This window comes from Thamnophis sirtalis, unplaced genomic scaffold (genome assembly GCF_051295495.1).
Source record: "Thamnophis sirtalis isolate CommonGarterSnake01/CBP01778 unplaced genomic scaffold, rThaSir2_p1.2 scaffold_4, whole genome shotgun sequence".
Classification (NCBI taxonomy): Eukaryota; Metazoa; Chordata; class Lepidosauria; order Squamata; family Natricidae; genus Thamnophis; species Thamnophis sirtalis.
In genome coordinates this window covers 126,973,901-126,996,787 of record NW_028261384.1, presented here as the reverse complement: position 1 = coordinate 126,996,787, position 22,887 = coordinate 126,973,901, and the positions used below count along the sequence as shown (strand labels likewise).

Here is a 22,887-nt window from a genome sequence, read left to right as displayed (position 1 = left end):
GCAGGAGTCTTCTCCAGCACCAGAGTTCAAAGGCCTCCATTCTTTGGCACTCAGCCTTTCTTATGGTCCACCCTTCAAAGCCATACGTTGCAACTGGGGAAACCATAGCCTTGACTATACGCACTTTGGCAGGGTGATGTCTCTTCTAGAACAAAACTTGTAGTACGAAATAATAAATAACAACTAAAATCTATAATAAAATCCAGTGTCAATTACACATGGTCTGACTATATAATAGTTGCAATTCCTAAACTGTGTGGGTCGTTTTAGGTTCAACCCTAAAAGGGAAGTTACTAAGCAGTGCAAAGGGTTTGCCACGATTGTTATATAACATCGCTATGGTGGAGAAGACATGTCTTTTTGACGAATCCCCAGTGCTGCTGCACAGAAACTGGCCACCTGTGCAACATTTTAAAACATTGTTAATAGTGATTTAATAACTTCTTTTTAGCTTGAATGGTATATATCTAAATAAAGTGTTATAATAATCTCTGGACCAATGTTGTAAAAAGAGCACTCTATCAAAATAATATATTGTATTATGCTTCTTTTAATGCTTGAACATTAATGAATAGTTACGATTGGCCTCTCCTCTCCACTTCTCTCCCTCAGGCTTGCCCTTTGATCCTCATCCCAGCCTGCAGGTCAGATGAGTCATGCACTGGCCACACCCATGGCCGTGGCATTGGATTAGAGTTCTTTTCAGGGGAGGAGGGGGAGTAGAACATCGGACTCCTTAGCATCAGAGTGTGTTAATAATAATAATATAAGAAATACTAATGTTCTGATGGTCATTTGCAAAAATCCTTCCTAAAGGAGCACCTAGAAGCTAAGAGGAACATACATGCCAAATGTCAAGTTTGTAGGCTTTACAGTTCATGGAGATTTCATGATGATGCATGAGTGGTATTTCGCTTTTATAGATAGATACATGATAGATAGATATAATAGGTAGATAGGTAGGTAGGTAGGTAGGTAGGTAGGTAGGTAGGTAGATAGATAGATAGATAGATAGATAGATAGATAGATAGATAGATAGATAGATAGATAGATAGATAGATAGATAGATAGATAGATAGATAGATAGATAGATAGATAGATAGATAGATAGATAGATAGATAGATAGATAGATACGTAGGTAGGTAGATAGATAGGTAGATAGGTAGATAGGTAGATAGGTAGATAGGTAGGTAAGTAGGTGGATAGATGATAGATGATAGATAGATAGATAGATAGATAGATAGATAGATAGATAGATAGATAGATAGATAGATAGTAAAATGTTTTTAAAAGAAAGAAATAATTGCACTCCATTCTTTTATAATTTACCTCCTTCTCCAGAGATTCCTGCTTGAAGTACAATGTGATGCAGTTGAAGTCTTCAGATTTCTTCCATTGCCTGCACAAAAGGGAACAAACACATCTAGAGTGAGATTTCCATGAATTGCCATGACAACATTCATTTATCTGTCCGTCCGTCCGTCCATCCATCCATCCATCTATCCATCCATCCATCCATCCATTCAAATTCTATAGCTGCCCAACTCAACCAAGTGACTCTGGCTTGCTTAAAACTGTAAAATTTTAACACAACTACAGCTAGTCCTCGACTTACAACTGTTCATTTAGTGACCATTTGAAATTACAACGGCAATGGAAAAAGTGACATTTTTCACAGTTACAATGGTTGTGGCATCCCTATAATCCCATGATCAAAATTCAAACACTTAGCAATTGTAACTTACACAATTTATGATGTTGGCAGTGTCCTGGGTTCAGGGTTGGGCTACTACAGGTTCACCAAGGTTCAGGAGAACCCATTGCTAATGGAAGGTTGGGAGAACCTCCAAATCCCACCCCTGGCTGTCCCCTCCCACCTTGCCCCACCCCTCCCTCCCCTCCCAGAAGTCTCCATGTGGCCCATTTTGGATGCAAGGGATAAGTTCCCGGAAGTTCCAGGACGCCGGAAACAGGCCCTTTACTGGCCTCCAGAAGGTCTCCAGAGCCTGAGGGAAGCAGTTTTTGCTCTCCCAGCGGCTTGAGGAAAGCCTCTGCAGCCTGGGGAAGGTGAAAATATCTCCCCCCCCTCCGTCATGGTGCAGGAGGCTGACTAGGTTACATCCATCATGGCCACGCCCATCCAGCAACCGGAAAGAGAACCTGTTGCTGAAATTTTTAAAGCCCACTCCTGCCTGGGCTCATGTGATTAGCTTTTGCAACCTTCTGGCAAGCAAAGTCAATGGGGAAACCAGATTCACTTAACAACTGGGTTACTAACTGAACAACTGCAGCGATTCACTTAACAACTGTTGTCAAGAAAGGTAGTAAAATGGGCAGAATTCATTTAATAATCGTCTCACTTCGCGACAGAAACTTTGGGCTCAGTTGAGGCGTTTAAAAGGCAGTAAAACAATAAAAACATCCACAAAATAAATAATGTTTATTTATTCAATTTCTATAGTGGCCCAATCAAATTTGTTGTATCTTGTTCCGGAATGGGATAATTCACCATGGCCAACTCACCACACCCAACCCATTGTAGCCAATTCACAATGGCTAGCTCACCGCAGCCAACTAGCCTTAGTCAACTCACTAAGCTAACTCATTCTGGCCAATATATCACAGGACAATTCCACACATGTAAAAGTTAAGTTTAATTTCAACAATAGCAATAGCAATAGCAGTAGACTTATATACCGCTTCATAGGCCTTTCAGGCCTCTCTAAGCGGTTTACAGAGAGTCAGCATATTGCCCCCAACAATCTGGGTCCTCATTTTACCCACCTCGGAAGGATGGAAGGCTGAGTCAACCCTGAGCCGGTGAGATTTGAACCGCTGACCTGCTGATCTAGCAGTAGCCTGCAGTGCTGCATTTAACCACTGCGCCACCTTGGCTCATACAGAACCATGGCCAGTAATAATAAAACAAAATAAGTCCATTCAGAAATACAAGTCTTTCTTGTATAATAATTTAGACGAAAACGTGGTCACCAATAGTAAAAAGTAACTGAATGGAATGATTAATATAGCATTGAATTGTTTGGCAGCGACCATGGCAAATTATTTTGGGTAAGTTGGCCGTGGCAAATTTTCCCATGATGAGATGAATGGAGCGAGTTAGCTATAGCAAATTGTCTTGCTCTATCAAATCTCCTTCAGTCTAATTAAGGAATAATTGCCTTCTCCGTTCCTTCAAAGAAGAAGAGAATTTGTGTGGAATTTTCACAGGTGGATTATGGTAGTATTATGGGTTGTTTTTTTAATGCCAAGATAGCTAAAGGATATAACCTTGCAAAGGTCCCCTCTGATTATAAACTCCTTATTCTGGAAGCCTATGACCTCCTGGGCTTCTCATACTTCCATTCGCTTTCTAATTTCCAGTAGTGGAATATTTTATCATTGCAAAAAAAGTCCTATTCTTGGATTTCTTTGAAAACCAAATCAGCATTGGAGGGCGGGGGGAGAGATGAGACGAATCTCCTGCAGAACCTTGTTGTCCAAAATGGGGGTGGCACACGACCACACTGCACCCAGTTTTGGCCAGCAGAGTGATGCAGGAGGCTGCCCAGCCTGAAAAGTGGCCCCTGGAGGGTCACACTCAGCCCCCTGCCTGCATCCAATTTTGGCTGCCAGAGGCACCATGGGCTGCTCCTATGCTATTTCCAGGCCAGTCCCGTGGGCTAGATTTAAGCACCCCATGGACCAAATGCAGCCTGCAGGCCTGGAGTTTGACACCCCTGGGTTAGGACATCTCCCTTACCCTGAAAAAAATATCAGAGAAACAGGCATCCAATTTCTCTGACTACAAATGGAGCTGGGGATTTGGGGAGGACATTTCTGCTGAGCCTTGTTCCACTTGCTTTCAACAACAGGACCCGTCATGATGTCCCAACTCACTCAGATTTCCGGGGTATTAAAGCCATAATGTAACAAGACAAATGTCACACCCACAGATCAACTGTCGCTTTCTTGAGGTTTGCCCTTCACAGCATTTGCCCCTCCCTGTTTCTTCATCCCTATTTACTAAAGATAATCCAAAATTGTTTTAAAAATGGGCCTTGCCAAGAAAGCAAACAAGCGCACAAAATTTGCTATCTTCAGTTTTGATATTTTGGAGATTCGTCGTCTGAAATTTAGCGCAATCATTGCTAGAACTCAGGTCCCTCTGCAAAATGTTTTAAAGTTAAAGCACAGAGGGGAAATACCAGCAATTGCAATGATCAGAGAATGAGGAAATATGCACTACAAACCCCGCCTCCTACAAACTACCACACAAAGTTGAAAGAGTGGGGTTTGTGTTATGGAACACAATGTCTTTTGGAACTACTTGTTCTGGAAATGACACCCTCTGTTGGGAAGTTGAGACATTTTTTTCACCTCTAAGGAGGATCTGTCCTCTGATCTCATTTTTATGAAACCAACCCAACCCTTTGAATTGCCTATTCATTGACCCCCAAAACGCACTTCTGGGAATTCAGCTGTTCAATCAGTTGGAAGAACTTCTCGTCCACACCTTCCAAGTCTTCATCAGGGCTCCTGGGGGCACGGCATCTGAAATTCAATGTGGAGAAGAAGAAAAAACTAGGCTACTTGAGAGAATTTAATTCAAACAAGCTGCATGTCAGAGTAGGAATGATTTTTCATAGACTGGAATAGACATGTCACTAGGTTAGCCAATGGGGACTCTTTGGATAGACACGGAAACAGGTTTGGGAACTGAAGCATAGTATTTGTTTGGATGGGGCCATAAGAAACCATTTTTAAGTCTGGACGTGGCTTAGACTTGCTGGACTATATATAAAAGTTGGTTTGCCCTCTATAACTTTGCAGCCTCTGTATAATACAAGCCTCTGTATCTCTCTACTCTGTAATGACTTGCTTCTATGAATATTGCTTCTATGTTCCTGATTTTGCATGCTGACGTCTGCTGTAGGTATTATATATAAAGAAGTTTCTTATATATAATGGAATCCTGCTGAAGTTCATTTACTTGTGTGTGCTTGCTGGATGTGCTACTGCAACACAAATTCTGATGGTGCAAGAGGTACATTTTTTTTCATACTGAGTTTCTGAATAGGATGAATCCTTCTGAATATGATATGTACCCCTGCATTGCATTTGACAAAACAGAAGTGAGTTGCCTCACATACATACATATACACATGCACACACACACACACACACACACACACACACACACACACACACACTACATACACATCTGATTGTCTCTCTAGGACAAACTTCTGCCATCTCCTGGTGGTCACCATTTAAGCATTTAATCCAATCTGCTGCTCTTCAAGATCAGCCAACTCTAACTAGGTGCTGATATCATAGGTCATATTCCGCAGGTACAGATCGATTCCCTTGAACCGGTAGTGGAAATCATGGGTGGACCTGCCCACCCCACACCCTGGCTCTTTTTCGTCCTATTTAGGGATGATATTTTGAGCAAAGCACATGCATGGAATGCCGGGCGCATTTGTGGATGGGTCCATGTGTGAGGGAAGCGAGCGAGCATGCACATTTGCGAGCTGATAGGGAAGGCAAGTAAAAACTGCCCCTGACTGATGTATCAAACCTTTGAGAACAATGCTATGAGTTATACACCAAATTGCTAGAAGCATGTATCAATAAAAAGAGCTACTTGACTTTTGCAGATTCCACATCTATCTCAACATACCTGATGTTAGTCTCACGTATATAAGATGGGCGGCTATATAAACCGATTAAATACATAAATGGAAATGAGAAGACGTCTCAGAACCGTGAAGGCGAACCTATGACACATGTGCCACAGGTGGCATGCAGAGCCGTCTCTGCGAGGACGCAAGCAGTTGCCCTAGCTCAGCTCCACGGCGCATGTACTACCATTGGTCAGCTGGTTTTGGGGTCTCTGGTGCGCATGTGCGAGGGTGAGGCACATGCAAGAGATTTGTGCGCTTGAATGGGGTCATGGGCATATGTGCGGAGTCGGGTGTATGTGGGAGGAGGCACGTGCATGCATGGGGCAAGGGGAGCACAGGGGGTCATGCGCATACACAGTGGTGGGGTGAGAGTAGGGGTGCACAAGCATGCACAGGGGCAGTGCGCTGTTGTACATGCATTGGATTATGTGTGTACACACGAATGCACTTTTGGCACACGACGACAAAAATGTTAGCCATGACTGTCTTAGAAGATTCTTCAAGTCTTAAAAAACATGTTCAGGACGATAGCAATAGCACTTAGACTTATATACCGCTTTACAGTGCTTTACAGCTCTCTCTAAGTGGTTTACTGAGTCAGCTTATTGCCCCCAACAATCTGGGTCCTCATTTTACCCACCTCGGAAGGATGGAAGGCTGAGTCAACCTTGAGCCTGCTGAGATTTGAACTGCCAATTGAAGGCAGCCAGCAGCCAGCAGAAGTAGCCTGCAGTGCTGCACTCTAACCACTGCGCCACCGTGGCTGATCTAACAGTTACACAAGAATTTCAGATGAAAGAACTCAGGTTCCATCCTAAAACAAATTTAGCACAGTTAGCTTGTCCATCAAGATGTTTGCCACTAAAATTTATTTTAAAAAAAATGTTTTGAGTCTTCTGTGCTGTTGAGTTAGCAAACACGGGAGTATCCTATCAACTTTTTAACCTTGCAAGACATCTGTTATGAGTTCCAAAAATCCTTTATAACTCCTCCACATTCTCCATTGTGTCACTGTTAGATTAACATCTCTGAGCTTGCTAGCTTTTAAATCTGTAGAATCTACATATTGCTAGTATCATGACACACACACCCCCCAATACAAATGAAAAGCATGTGATTTCATACCATTTCTTCCATTTCACTTTTTTAAGAAGTCTATTTGGTCACATCTATTTTTTTTATTTCACACTACAAAGCAATCTTCTCTAACTTGACGTCTTCCAGAGGCATTGCGTTAGCTAGATAAATTTTATTGCAATTATACAATCTACTTGCATCAGGGGGGAGAAGTCTGGCTTAAAACCAATACTTTTTCTTACCGTTCCATGGTCAAAGATCCCAAAGAGATATCCTGCAAGACAGAAAAGAGGACCACGATGTATTATAGGTATTCTTAACTTATAACAATGTAAGAACAAAATTTAGAATTGGGTATAGGGGTGGGCTCCTGGGGTTCGCAGGAGTTCTGGAGAATATCTAGCTAAGATTCTGTCCAGTTTGGAGAACCCTCAAATCCCACTCCTGGCTGGCTCTGCCCACCCCTCCCCTCCTCTCCCAGGAGTCTCCATGCGGCCCATTTTTGATGCAGGTAAGTGCAGGATGTTTGCAGAAGTTCAGGAAGGCCAGAAACGGGTCCGCTTCTGGCCTTCCCAAACTTTTGCGCATATCCTGTACTTACCTGCATGGGCCCGTTTCTGTGCCTCCAGAAGACTTCCGGAGCTTGGGGAGGCTGATTTCACCCTCCCGGAGGCTTGAACAAATCCTTCGGGATAGAGGCTCACCAACTATGATGGTGTCCAGCCATTGTATTCTTTGAATGGCCTGGTTTCCTTTAAGCAATAGCAATAAGACTTATATAGCATTTCACAGTGTTTTATAGCCCTCTCTAAGTGGTTTACAGAATCAGTCTATTGCCCCCACCCCCTCTCAGCAACTTGGGTCCTCATTTTACCCACCTCGGAAGGATGTAAGGCTGAGTCAACCTTGAGAATTGAACTGTCAAATTGCAGGCAGCCGTCAGTCAGCAGAAGTAGCCTGCAGCACTGCATTCTAACCACTGTGCCACCGCAGCTCAAATAATTGGACATGCATATTTGTGTTGGTTGTTTGGCTTGGAGGTATGAGTTTAAAGTAGTTTTGAGTTTTCAAATCTCAATGTAAGCTATTTTGGAAGAAAACTGTACCTCAGCCAGGGTTATCAGACTGTTGAAATGCTGGCAGCTGGCGGTCAGCAGAAGTAGCCTGCAATACTGCATTCTAACCATTGCGCCACCATCGCTCTTTTACCACAAACTCTTTGCAACACAATTGCTTTCTGCAGTGAATTCTCCCACATGACATGGCCAAAATAAGTGAGATGCAATTTAGTGATATTTTTTTTCCCTTCCAGTGGCATGTCTGGTATTATGCATTCCAATACTTTCTTATTGGTCACCTTTGCTATCCAAATATATCTGTGTCCATGAGTGTACTACAATGTGAAATAATCTGAAATTTTCATAAAAGGTTAAAGGTAAATGTTCCTCTTACACATATGTGCTAGTCATTCGGAACTCTAGGGGGCGGTGCTCGTCTCCGTTTCTAAGCTGAAGAGCCAGCGCTGTCTGAAGACGTCCCTGTGGTCATGTGGCCAGCATGACAAAATGCTGAAGGCAAACTGTTACCTTCCCACCAAAGGTGGTTCTGATCTTTCTACTTGCATTTTGTACGTGTTTTTGAAACTGCTAGGTTGCAGAAGGTAGTAATGGGACAAGTCACGGGAGCTCACTCCGTTATGTGGCGCTAGGGATTCGAACTGCTGAACTGCCAACCTTTCTGATCGGCAAGCTCAGTGTCTTAGCCAAATCCACATACATTGTGCCAATGCTATCGTGCTACAGAGAATGGAACAATGACCGGTGTTAACTCGCCAAAAGAAGTGTTTCTCCTGCTAGACATACCGAATGGTTATTCCGAACAAATCCTGTTGCCTCTGCTGGGAGATTATCCAGAGGTTTGAAGTTGGCAAAAGGTTTGGCAGCTCCCCATGATTCCAGGTAGCGAGTCATCCGGACAGAGGCCCTCATCGTGAGGCTCTCACCCGGTGCAGGTGAGAGAAGGTCATGAGAACTTTCTTCTTCAGCCTAAACATCAAAGAAACCAGAAATGCAAGGAATGCTCATGAGTTGCAAATCTTACCTTGCTAGTGAAAACGTATTTACTCCTAGTTTTGAATAGATTTCTGTGTGGTATAGTCATGCAGAAGGAGGGCAGGTTATAACACTGAGATGGTGATAAAATTATAACAGGTTAACAGAGTTGGAAGGGACCTTGTAGGTCATCTAGTCCAACCCACCACCCAAGCAAGGAACTCTACACCATTTCTGACAAATGGCAGTCCAATCTCTTCTTGAAAGCCTCAAGTGATGAAGCTTCCACAACTTCCGAAGGAAACTTTTGTTCCATTGTTTGATTGTTCTCACTGTCAGAAAGTTTATCCTTATTTTTAGGTTGAACCTCTCCTAGTTAAGTTTCCATCCATTATTCCTTCTCTGGCTTTCAGGTACTTTGGAAAATAGCTTGACCCTCTCCTCTCTGTGGCAGCCCCTTAAATATTGGAAGATTGCTGTCATGTCTCCCCTGGTCCTTCTCTCCACTAGACTAGCCATGCCCAGTTCCTGTAAACACTCTTCATATGCTCTAGTCTTCAGTCCCCATATCATCCTGGTTGGTCTTCTCTGCATTTTTTCTAGAGTCTCAAATATCTTTTTTATAGTGTGGTGATCAAAACTGGATGCAATACTCTAGGTGTGGTCTTACTGGGGCTTTATAGAGTAGTATTAGTACCTCACTTGATCTTGATTGTATCCCTTTGTTAATGAAATTTAGGATTGCATTAGCTATTTTGGCTGTCACTGCACATTGCTGGTTTATATTTAGCTGGTTGTCCACTAAGACTCCAAGAGCTCACTCACAGTCACTGATCTTAAGCCTGGTTTCACCCATTTATATGTATAGTTTTGGTTTTTCTTGCCTACGTGTAGGACTTTACTTCTCTCTACACTGAATTGCAGTTCCCCAAGAATTTCATCTGACTGTTGCAAAATAAAAATGTTTCCTTATGACCCAGACCTCAATATTGTATCAAAATGCTTCCATGCAGCATCTCCTAGCAAGGTTGCATACTTAGCACTTAGACTTATATACCACTTCACAGTGGTTTACAGCCCTCTCTAAGCGCTTTACAGATTCAGCCTATTGTCCCCAACAATCAGGGTCCTCATTTTACCCACCTCGGAAGGATGGAAGGCTGAGCCTGGTGAGATTTGAACTGCCAAATTGAAGGCAGCCAGCAGTCAGCAGAAGTAGCCTGCAGTACTGCACTCTAACCACTGCATCACCATGGCTGATCTAACAGTTACACCAGGATTGTCAATGGAGGAACTCACATTCCACCCTAAAACAAATTTAGCAGTTAGCTTGTCTATCAAGATGTTATGCAACATCTTCTTCTCTTCTATCCAACATAGAATGAATCTACTGGGCTACAAAGTTGTTTGGAATCTCCTTACTTTGGGATCAACAACTAAGAAAGTCTTGATGCGGTTCTCCCTCAAGTAAGTGTCTCGCACACAGCAAACTTCCTCCACGGTGTACATTCCACCCAGGTGTGACAAGGTAGCTTCTGTGATGTGAACTCTCCTGAAAGAGAAATGTTGTAATAATAAAGACCATGAATTACTGTTCACTGTACAAAATCTACTTTGTCACTGAAGGTCAAATCCAAAATAGTTATTGATGTGGATTTCTAGACCTCTGAATTTGGTCCTTCTAGTTGAGGCAGTTAATTTATCCAGTAGAATAAAATTAAAAAAAAATTTTTTTTTTCTGTGCTTGAGGAAATAAATATCAAATCATCTGATCAGTTTGGCAATGTCCAATTCAAAATTCAATCCAAACTGATGATCAACATTGGAAAGCTGATTAAATCTAGAGATCTGGTTAGGTCAGCTTCAAAGCTCCTTGCCAAATAAGATCTTTGTGAGACGGAATGGCCTCCAAGGTCCCTTCCAACTCTGTTATTCTGTTACGTTGCAGGAACGTTTTATGTATTTGCATCTTTGCCTGTGTCATGTCTCTTTTCTCCTCTTGGTGGCAGCACTGCCCATATATTTCAGCCAAATTCTGAGGAGAGTTCTTTGCATTTGTCTAGACCAGTGTTTCTCAACCTTGGCAACTTGAAGATGTCTGGACTTCAACTCCCAGAATTCCCAGCTGGGAAGTCCAGGAAGAAGTCCAGAAGTCCAGGCATCTTCAAGTTGCCAAGGTTGAGTGAGAAACACTGGTCTAGACTGTCTTTAAGCAAAGGACAAAATATTTTTTAAATAAGTCCAAAGAAAAATAGCTTATGTTATTGGAAGAGTTCCAGGGAAATAAACAAAGGTGGTAAAGTTGCCAGCCAACTGATAGTCTTTTAAACTGATCAAAGTTTTTTGTCAGATCAAGAGCCTTGAGTTCTGGGGTGTGTGGAAATCATTGCAAATACTAAATTTGGCCATTTAGTTATTTTCTCCAGAATCAGATGAGTCCCATCTTCTCATCAACTCTATCTATCTTGCTGTCTTTCACCAGGACCATGTTACTACCACCACCCCTGGGAGTAGATGGTACCAGCAGATGAATGGAGGTGGTAGTTACATCTTTGTCTCACCTTTCTTTGGGAAGCTCGGAGACCATAAACAACAACCAAGGGTGGGATTAAAAATGTTTTAGCAACTGGTTCTCTGCCCGGTTGTTGAGTGGGTGTGGCCCTGATGGGCATGACCTACTTGGCTTCCTGCACCATAGCAGGGGGGGGGGCATTTTCCCTCAGGCGGCTTTCCTTGAGCCTCCAGGAGGGTGACAACAGGCTTCCCTGGACTCCGGAGGCTCTCCGGAGGCAAGAAACGGATCCATTTCTCGACTTCTGAAGCTTCTGGGAGGCTCCATTTCTTGCCCTCCACAGGCTCTGGAGATGCTCCTTGAGCCTTTGGGAGGGCAAAATTGGTCTCCCCGGGACTCTGGAGGCCAGAAACAGACCCAATTCTGGATTTCCGGAACGTCTGGGAGGCCTGTTTTTCCCCCTCCCAGGACCTCCATGCGGGCCCTGCCCTTACTTAGCATCCAAAACCGGCTGCATGGAGACTCCTGGGAGTGGCAGGATGAAGTTGGCTGGGCCAGCCAGTCCTTGAAACTACTGGTTCAGCAAACCAGATGTAAAATTATTATCTGGTTCTCCCCGAACTGGTTCAAACCAGCTGAATTCCACCCCTGGCAAAAAAAAACCATCTTTCATTTTATTCCCAGCACAGTCTATACATCTGCTTCTTCTCCTTCAGTTGTCTCACAACACAATGGTTAAGAAGCTCCTCAATTCCCCACTTCAAGCCAGTTATGTTAGAGTCCCCCCTGAGGGAAAAGTCATCCAAGGAGTAGGATGAAGTTGTTTGGGTTCAGATGTATCAAGAAGGATAGAGCAGGTGAAGATGGTTTTTAGCTCTTGCTATTCTTTGGGAGGCTTCTTTCGTGTCCTCCATGTTGTTTGCGATTGTGGTGACATGAGATTGTGGTGGCAGGTAACAACACATGGATATACCTGCCCTTGGTGCCCCGATCAGTGTAAATCTGAGGGTCTCATGGCAGAACACAATGAATGTTGTTAGTTTCTGCGCAAGATCTGTTTAATTTGTACATATTTTAATCTTGTGTTTTATATTTTAAATTCGATTTCATGTAATGTGCTTTATTTCAATTGCGATGCTTCTGACACACACACAAAAAAAACAAGCTCTTGGTACCTAGGAAAAAGTCAGGATTGGTCCTCTTAGCCCAATGTGGGGACAACTTACCAAGAAGTTTATTTTTTTAAAAATGTCCATAGAAACTCTTTATCTTTGGAAATAGAGGGGAGTGAAGCGCTGCTTACTTGTTTATTTATTATGGCACCCAGATCAAAGAAGCGTCTTGCTACAAATGTATCTAAGGAATTTAAAGAATCTTTTCTGGAAACACAGCCTTTGTCTCCTACGCCCTCTACTGGAGAAGTTTTAACACAGGAATATCTCTCTAAAATGTTTAATGCCTTTAAACAAGAAATTCAGGAATTTGTATTGCAACTTTATGATGATTTAAAATCTAAAGTTAATCAAATGAAGGCGAATACGTTTGCAGCCGTGTCTGCCCTCTCAGATTACTCTGCTGAAATAGAGAACAAATTGGAAAGTCTGGAGAAGGCTAATTTTAATTTGACTACCAATATTCAAATTTTACAAGAAAAAATTAGAAATAACGAAGATCAGCTTATGATGTTAAATTTTAACAGGAAGGCATCTGCAATTAGAGTCAGAGGATTCCGTGAAAAGGAGCAAGAGGATTTGAAACAGACCTTTGCTGAAGCCTTCAGCCATGCGCTGGGAAGCCCGGGACTTAACTTTGATTGGCAGATTCGGAAAATCTATCGCCAGAACTCATTGATAGCGGAACAGCGACAACTCCCGAGGGACATAATTATACATTTTTCCACAAAAGAAGCTAGAAATGCGATTGTGCAAAAGTTTCATAATAACGGTTTTCGAGTTGAAGGCCAGGACCTGATTGTTTTCAAAGATATTCCTTTTCAGATGTTGAAGGCAAGAAGGAATTACACCTTTTTAACTAAGGAGCTTAGGAGTCAACAGATTCGATACAGATGGGAGGCCCCTGCCGGTATTACAGTTACATTTGAGAATCAAAGATTTCGTCTTAACTCTGTTTCGGAGGCTCAAGATTTCTATTGTAGGATTCTGAAGGCGGGTCTTCCTGACGCGCTTGGAAGAGAGGAGAGACAAGCGGAAGGAGAAAGCAAACGGCTGGTCATGCGGCTGCAAGATGGAGGGGGCAGCCCCTCCTCCCTCAGAGAAGCAGAAGAACGCAGATCGAGAATTTAGATACTTCAAAAGACTTCCTAAAGTTGAGGACTGAATGGGGTTTGAGACCTCTCTCCGGTAGAAAAAGTGGACTAATTTTTATCAGAAGGGAAAGCTGGGTGAAACTACTTTGAGCTAGATTCTAAAGTAACATTAGCATAAATTTGATAGTGGTTAAAAGAATGCGGAACGATTTATGTTGTTTAAACTTTGTTAGATGGGACTATTTTAAAATAGAAGGTTAACTGACTCTTGCTGAAAGTATTATTTGAATATGATCCATGCTACTTAACTTTTATTTGAAGGGAAAGTTGGTTGTAATAGTTCTGAGTTACTTTTTAAATAAACGTTAGTATAAATTTGATAGTGGTAAATATCAGACAAGCAAGAGATGAGGGTAAAATGCATGTGGAATGAACTACGTTATTTGTGGTAAATATCAGACAAGCAAGGGAAGAGGGCAAAATCTACGTTGTTTAAAGCTTATTAGAACAGGAAGCCGCCTGGGAAGATAACTGTAAAAAGAATGCAGAATGACTTATGTTGTTTAAACTCTGTTAGAAGGGACTACCTTAAAATAGAAGGTTAACTGACTCTTGCTGAAAGTATTATCGGAATATGTGGAATGATTCATGCTACAATTCACTCTGAGTTATATTTTAAACAAATGCTAGTATAAATTTGATAGTGGTAAATATCAGACAAGTGAGGGATGAAGGTAAAATGAATGTGGAATGAACTAAGTTATTTATTATTTTGAATTACTGTTTGAAAAAGGGATAAAGAAAGATTATTTACGTTGTTTAAATTTTATTAGAAGGGAAAGTTTGATTACTTGTCTGTAAAGTTATATTTGAATATATGGCATGAACCACGCTGCTTAAATTTTATTGGAAGGGATCATGAGGTTTAGGAAGGGAACGGGAGAGTCTACAGAAGGTTGGGGTAAATAGCAAAGAAGTAAGAGACGAGAATAAAATATAGATAGAATGATTTATACTATTTAAGCATAGATAAAGATGGGGGGCTGAGATCAATACAAGAGTGGTTTCTTTTTTTTTCTTTTTTTTTTTCCTTTCTCTGCTTTTCTTTTCTTTTGATATATACTTTTATTTTTTAATTCATATGTATACAAGATATTTTAGACAGAAGGTAGTGCCAGGTGTGGGCCCTGGGAAGTCGGGAGGATTAGGGATGGGGATTGTGGGGGGTGGGGTGGGGGGGTGCTAACATAGTTTTAATAAGAACAAGAATGTATTTATATACGGTGGTTCTTTTTTTTTTTAATCATTATTATTATTATTTTATTCCCTTTTTCTTTGTTTTTCTTTTTTTTCTTTTTTTTTATATAGTAAATACCCTGTATATAAATGATTGCAAATGGAATGTGAAAATTGAATAAAATATTTTATGAAGACGAAAAAAAAAAAAAAAAAAAAAAAAAAAAAAAAAAAGAAACTGTTGTGGCCCGGCAGGAGCTGTTGGTGCTGCCACCAGACTCCGACAGTGAGGGGCCATATGAGTTGGCCCTGGAGGATGTGGAGGACCCTGGACAGGGTTCCGACTCTGAGCAGGGTGCAGAGAGACTGGTTGGCCACCAGGTGGCGCCTGAGCCTTGGATCAGTGGGGAGGAGACAAGACAGAGTGATACAGAAACCAGCTGTGAGTTGTTCCGGGATGCATGCCGTCGAAGGGCTGCTCGGCGTCAAGAACAACTACGTAATTACAGGAAGTAATTATGCTCAGCTGATACTCATTAAGCTCCTCTCCAGATTATAAAAGGGACTGCTTGTGCCACACCCTTCTTGCAGAAGTCAACATTAGGGATTAACGAGAAACAAACTTGGTAGGCTGGATTGCTGCCGGAATTTGTTTGCATTGCTGCCAAGGTTTGTAGGACTTGCTGCCAAAGTGCTTATCTGTCTGTTGATTTGGCTTTTGGCAACTGAGAGTCTGGACATTAAAAAACATTCTCATTTACATTTGTTTCGGCTTTCGTTCCTGGACGGAGGAGGTGGGTCAGAACAGAAACCAAGTGTTGGAGAAGGAATTCTTCCATAGGAAAACTCTCCAAAACAACCACATGTATAACAACCTTGCAGAGTAGACTGGGCTGAGGACAGGGGTGGGATTCAGCCGGTTCGGACCAGTTCAGGTGAACCGGATGCTAATTTTATATTTAGTTTTATGAACCGGTAGTTGCAAGAACCTCCTGCCCACCCCCCACCCATCTTTCCCTGTTCCTTCCAGGAGTCTCTACATGGCCTGTTTTAAATGCCAGGTAAGTGCAGGGCCCACGTGGAGGCTCTGGGAGAGTGAAAAACAGGCCTTTCAGAAGTTCTGGAAGTCTGGAAACAGGCAGATTTCTGGTCTCAGGCAGGTCTCCAGACCCCAGGGAGACCATTTTCACCCTCCCGAAGGCTTGATTAACACCTCCAGAGCCTGGGGAGGATGAAAAACAGACCTTTCAGAAGTTTTGGAAGTCCAGAAATGAGCCTGTTTCTGGCCTCTGAAGGGCCTGCAGATCGTTTTGGCCCTCCCGGAGGCTCAAGAAAAACCTCTGGAGCCTGGGGAGAATGAAAACACCACCCCCCTCTACCGCCACCATGGTGCAAGCCATGGAGTAGGCCACACCCACCATGGCCACGCCCACCCAGCAGCCGGGCAGAGAACCAGTTGCTAAAAAAGTTTCAATCCCACATCAGGCTGAGGGCATAAGAAACTGTGGGTGGATACATGAAACCAGAGTTGTTCATTTTAGTTTTTCACTGATAATGATACTTAACTGGCTTCTCTTTTTCCCTGTTTTCACTAGCAACACTTTCTTCTTTTTCAGGGGGAAAAAACCCCAGTCTAGTTGCCTTTTGAAAAAGCACCTTTGAGACAACTATAATCCGAATGGCTGATAATCTCCGCAGACCATAGTTGAAAGCTCACACACTTAATGGGAATGTTCATTGCGATTTCTTTCCATGTAATTGGCACCCAGTCAGGGGTGAGTTCTAGCTGCCACTACTGCCGGTTTGCTCAGGGACATGTGCTATGCACACATGTGAAGCAAAAACAAGATAGTGGCTCCTACGGCGCTGCCGAGAGAACCAGTTCAGGGGCGTGGCAGGCCTGTGTTGCTGCCGGTTCCAGAGACCCAGGCCGCCAATTTACTATTGCTTCGGCTGAATCCAATAGAAACCACAGTGATTGTCTGTGGATTGTCTGTATATCATAAGATACAGTGCACCATTTGTGTCATTCACCTAGTAGCCCTATCATGTTCTGAAGTTACTTGTCTTCTTTTCCCCTTCCCACAGATACCTGAATCTGAGCCACTAAAGCCCATATTCAAAGCTAAGCCAAAGACATAAACACCTTCTGTGATATTTGGGAGCGCACAGCTCACCCTCTGATTCCTCTCACCCTGGCACGCCTCCTGCCTCCATGTGATTGGCTAATGTCACATCATCAGACCAGACATCATATTGCCACTTTTGAAGACCTATCACACCACACAGGACATTTCCCGAATGGACTCCAACTCTCATATTGATGTCCACTCCAGTGGCATCACGCAGCTTCCTGAGGGGGGAAAAAAATGTAACATAGTGTTGTTCTATTTCATTAAGCAATCCGAGCCAAGTTTCTAAAAAGTTTACATATCCAAGCCTCATTAAATCGCAGCACCCAGCCAATGCAGGCGGATATCCAAAAACTAAACGAAGTTCGAATTCATAGTTGGAAATCTTAGCTCTGGAGGGTAAATTTCAGTCATAGAAAATAAATCCAGACTAGAAAAATAGTTTGCAGACGAGAACAAACTACTTCTGTACAAAGGGGAGGAGAGGGGAGGAGAGAGAAGAAGAGAAGGGAAGAAAAGAGAAGAGAAGAAAAGAGAAGAAAAGAGAAGAAAAGAGAAGAAAAGAGAAGAAAAGAGAAGAAAAGAGAAGAAAAGAGAAGAAAAGAGAAGAAAAGAGAAGAAAAGAGAAGAAAAGAGAAGAAAAGAGAAGAAAAGATAGATTGGTCTGTACTGGACGGAATCAGAAATAGCAAACTACTTCTGTACAAAGGGGAGGGGAGGGGAGGAGAGGGGAGGGGAGAAGGGAAGGGAAGCAAAGGGAAGAGAAGAGAAGAAAAGAGAAGAAAAGAAAAGAGAAGAGAAGAAAAGAGAAGAAAAGAGAAGAAAAGAGAAGAAAAGATAGATTGGTCTGTACTGGACGGAATCAGAAATAGCAAACTACTTCTGTACAAAGGGGAGGGGAGGGGAGGAGAGGGGAGGGGAGAAGGGAAGGGAAGCAAAGGGAAGAGAAGAGAAGAAAAGAGAAGAAAAGAGAAGAAAAGAGAAGAAAAGAGAAGAAAAGAGAAGAAAAGAAAAGAGAAGAGAAGAAAAGAGAAGAAAAGAGAAGAAAAGAGAAGAAAAGAGAAGAGAAGAGAAGATAGATTGGTCTGTACTGGACGGAATCAGAAATAGCAAACTACTTCTGTACAAAGGGGAGGGGAGGGGAGGAGAGGGGAGGGGAGAAGGGAAGGGAAGCAAAGGGAAGCAAAGGGAAGAGAAGAGAAGAGGAGAGGAGAGGAGAGGAGAGGAGAGGAGAGGAGAGGAGAGGAGAGGAGAGAAGAGAAGAGAAGAGAAGAGAAGAGAAGAGAAGAGAAGAGACAATACAGGGCGGGGCATAACCTTTTCCTAGGGGGTCACAGCAACACTTGTAATAACAACACAAATAATTCATACACCATTCGAAAGCCCATCAAAAACTGAGTTTATTGACACGATTTAATAGTCAGTATGACCACCATTAGCCCTTCGAACAGCATTCAAACGAGGTGGATAAGAACACAACAAATCTTCAAACAGTTCCGTTCGATTTTCCAGATTTTTCAACACAGTTTCCAAATTCATTCTCAAAGTTTCAACCGAAACAAATTTAACATTTAATAGCTCATTCAATTCAGTTTTTTATGGGCTTTAAAATGTGGTGTCGCGGAAGTTGTAAACTGCTGTCGATCTTGCTGTGACCCCCTAGGAAAAGGTTATGCCCCGCCCTGGAAAATCTGGAAAATCGAACGGAACTGTTTGAAGATTTGTTGTGTTCTTATCCACCTCGTTTGAATGCTGTCCGAAGGGCTAATGGTGGTCATACTGACTATTAAATCGTGTCAATAAACTCAGTTTTTGATGGGCTTTCGAATGGTGTATGAATTATTTGTGTTGTTATTACAAGTGTTGCTGTGACCCCCTAGGAAAAGGTTATGCCCCGCCCTGTAGATTGAACTGTACTGGACCGGATCAGAAGTAGCAAATTACTTCTGTACAAAGGGGAGGAGAGGGGAGGAGAGAGGAGAAGGGAAGGGAAGGGAAGAGGAGAGAAGAGAAGAGAAGAGAAGAGAAGAGAAGAGAAGAGAAGAGAAGAGAAGAGAAGAGAAGAGAAGAGAAGAGACGATAGATTGAACTGTACTGGACTGGATCAGAAGTAGCAAATTACTTCTGTACAAAGGGGAGGAGAGGGGAGGAGAGAGGAGAAGGGAAGGGAAGGGAAGGGAAGGGAAGGGAAGGGAAGAGAAGAGAAGAGAAGAGAAGAGAAGAGAAGAGAAGAGAAGAGAAGAGAAGAGAAGAGAAGAGAAGATAGATTGGACTGTACTGGACCAAAACGGAACGGAACGGAACAGAACAGAATTTGTTATTGGCCAGGTGTGATTGGATACACAAGGAATTGGTCTCCAGTGCATAAGCTCACAGTGCGCATATAAAAAGCAAGTAATAGGTCATAGATCATAATCATAAACATTAATCATAAGTTACAAACAATTATTATTATTAATGATTACTATTTCAGGTAGTCCTCATCTTACAACATTTCATTCAGTGACGGCTTGAAGTTACACTGAAAAAAGCGACTTACAGCCTGTTTTACACATTTATGATCATTGCCCCACAGTCACGTGATCCAAAATTCAGATTGGTAACTGTCTCATATTTATGACAGTTGCAGAGCCCCGGGGTCATGCAATCACCTTTTGTGACCTTCTGACCAGCAAAGTTAATGGGGAAACCACATTCACTCAAAAACCATGTTATTACCTAAGCAACTGCACCAATTCCCTTAACGACAGGACGCGTCACAAAATGGGGCAAATCTGATATAATAAATGCCTTGCTTAGGAACATAAAGGTTGGCCTCAATTGTGGTCACAAGTCGAGGATGACCTGATATAAAAACATGGAATTTGGCAGTGACATCATCGTCCTTGACTCAAAGGAGAATTTTATCTAGATTTTTTTTTTCAAACTTGGCAACATTAAGATGTGTGAACTTCCCAGCATGCCAACTGGGAAATTCCGGGAGCTGAAGTCCAAATATCATAAAGTTGCTATGAAAAACATTGATCTAATTAATAAGTAGTCAGGAAAGTGGATGGAGACAGAGACATAATATTCTGCAAGTGTTAGCAGCAACAGGAACCAATGGAATGATGACATACAATTTTATATATCCCTGCTTGGAAACAGAAAGTCTTCAGTAAGTTATAACAATATGTAGCTGTATATGTCTATGACTCATTGGTGGCTCCTGGTGATTGCCTGCAGTTTCTTAAGATTTGAGAAGTGGAGAAGCAAGCCATTGCCTGCTTCCTGAGGCCATGTTGTGGTCAGCCAGCAAAGCTGGCAGAGATTCGGACAGTCAGGAGGTTGGGGAGGAACATGGGCCATTCCTGGAGTCTGGGGAAGGCTCTGATGAAGGTCCTCTGTCAGAGGCAGAGAGTGAGCTGGAGCCATATGCCAATTATCAGCTGCCTTCAGAGTCAGACATCAGTGAGGCAGACAAACAACTGGAGCCTGTCCCCAGTGTGCGCATGCGCAGAATTGCCAAACAAAAGGAACAGCTAAAGAACAGGGGTCGACTTGGGAGTAAGACCATAGGTGGACAGTGAATGGCCCCTCCCAGAGGAAATAAAAGAGGAGCGAAAGGGGAGTGAAGTTTGCAGGAGACAATTAGTTGACTTAATTGGTTCTTGACTCTCCAAGTTCTGCAGCTATCAAAGTAGAGAAACACCCCCACAACATGAATACATGCGATGATACCTCCCGCCTACCAGAAATCTGGAAACTAGCCCTAGTCAATAAATGAGTCCCAGCCACAAAAACCAACACAGGACCCAGAACAACACAGGACACCATCACCAATCACCCTCACCAAACATCAATTCCATCAACCAATCAAGATGTGACAACACAGCCAACCAATTCGTTTAAAGCAACAAAGCCAACATTCCACACAGAGACACCTATATTTATAGAAAAACGGCAGCTCTGATCATGCTTTGCTCGCACAAGCACAAAGCCAAAGGTACCAACCTGAAGGTGATGAGTGTGACCTTGTCAAAACAAGATACTGTCAATCTTACATAGGAAAACACCCGAATACACCAAGACCTGCACCTATACCCATGAAAATCTACATATATATATATATATATATATATATATATATGTATGTATGTATGTATGTATGTATGTATGTATGTATGTATGTATGTATGTATGTATGTGTATATATATATATATATATATTTAGTGTCACAAGCCCTGGTATGCCCCAATTATGGGAGGAAGCTAAGTGCTTCCATTCTCTGTCCATTGGCTCGTCACAAGAGACCATCACGACAGAAACCCAATATTTTTACTGTTGCCTTTGTTACATTTGTGTAGTATTTGTGCTGATAAATAAATAAAGGGAGACTAGTTTAGATCTATTTCAAGCTATTTAGCTCTCATCAGCTAGCCATACCCTTACTGGGATTTGAATATATATATTATACAAATACAACACACACACACACACACTATATATATATATATATATATATATATATATATATATATATATATATATATATATATATATATATATATATATATATATATATATATATATGAGCCAAGGTGGCGCAGTGGTTAAATGCAGCACTGCAGGCTACTGCTAGATCAGCAGTTCAGCGGTTCAAATCTCACCGGCTCAGGGTTGACTCAGCCTTCCATCCTTCCGAGGTGGGTAAAATGAGGACCCAGATTGTTGGGGGCAATAGGCTGACTCTCTGTAAACCGCTTAGAGAGGGCTGAAAGCCCTATGAAGCGGTATATAAGTCTACTGCTATTGCTATTGCTATTGCTATATATATACACACACACACACACACACACACACACACACACACACACACACACACACACACACACACATATATATATATATATATATATATATATATATATATATATATACACACACACACACACACACACACACACACACACATATATATATAGCCTCATCAGGGTTGGGTTTACCTTGGGGGGTTGGGGTGGGCCTGGCAAAGGTGGCCGTGGCCAGCTCAATGTCACCTGTATTAGGGTGCCTGTGGTGGGCCTAGTGCTCTGCCAACAAAAACAGCCTCCCAAGCTCTGTTTTTGGCTTCAACAGCCTCCTGCAACCCTCTGCCAACTTCTTCTGAGGCACAGGCCACAAGTGAGTCTTTTGAATGATCTCAAGCAGTGGTGGATTCCTAACCGCTTTACTACCAGTTCACTGCACACGTGTCCACAATTGAACAAAAATTAGTCAGAAAAATGGAAAACAGCTGAGCAGCAATTCAAGCTGCAATCCTGGATCACCTGAGCTTTGGAAGCTGAAATAAAGGTAACTATAACCCAGGGGCTGCGAGCCCACTTTAAAGAATAAAACAGAGAACCAGTTCACTCTCTGTTTGAAGGCAGCACTATCGGTTCAGGAGAACCAGTCCGAACCAGTAGGAGCCCACCTCTGATCTTAAGAAACCCATTATAAAAAGTAATTAGTATGATCAGGAGGACGGCCCTGTTTCATGTTTAAAAATATGAATAAATCATTAAAATCAAGTCTAAATAGAATTTTGAAGTTAGATATTGAGGAAAAGCAGGAAGTGACGGAAGAAGAGGGGGGTGATAAGGAAAAGGTAGAAATGGTGGAAAATAACAATCAGGCAAAAAACATCATTGGATTTGACAGTAGTATAGGGAAAATTGAAAAGGGGGGATGTATCCCAACAAAAGGAAATAAAAAGGAGACAAAAGATCTCACTGAATTTGACAGTGGCATAGGTAAAACTGAAGAGGGGGCTTATGTCCCAACAAAGGGAAATACAAAAGATTTCACTGGGTTTGACAGTGGCTTGGGGAAAATTGAAGAGGGTGGACATGTCAAAATTAAGAAAAGGGAGAAGACAGGAATAGAGAATTGCGATAAAAGAC

The 22,887-nt window shown here is 42.3% G+C and overlaps 1 protein-coding gene across 1 annotated transcript in view; it reads right to left on the bottom strand.

The window, feature by feature from the left end:
- The window catches only part of ADCY4 (adenylate cyclase 4), an 83,705-nt gene that overhangs the window by 35,929 nt on the left and 24,889 nt on the right, over positions 1 to 22,887 (bottom strand). The window contains exons 9-14 of the mRNA XM_087714155.1: positions 17,025 to 17,183; positions 10,239 to 10,368; positions 8,628 to 8,810; positions 7,008 to 7,039; positions 4,466 to 4,552; positions 1,331 to 1,400 (exon numbers count right to left, since the gene is read on the bottom strand). Of these exons, the coding sequence (XP_087570281.1) occupies positions 1,331 to 1,400; positions 4,466 to 4,552; positions 7,008 to 7,039; positions 8,628 to 8,810; positions 10,239 to 10,368; positions 17,025 to 17,183 (661 nt within the window). The remainder of the gene's footprint in view (positions 1 to 1,330; positions 1,401 to 4,465; positions 4,553 to 7,007; positions 7,040 to 8,627; positions 8,811 to 10,238; positions 10,369 to 17,024; positions 17,184 to 22,887) is intronic.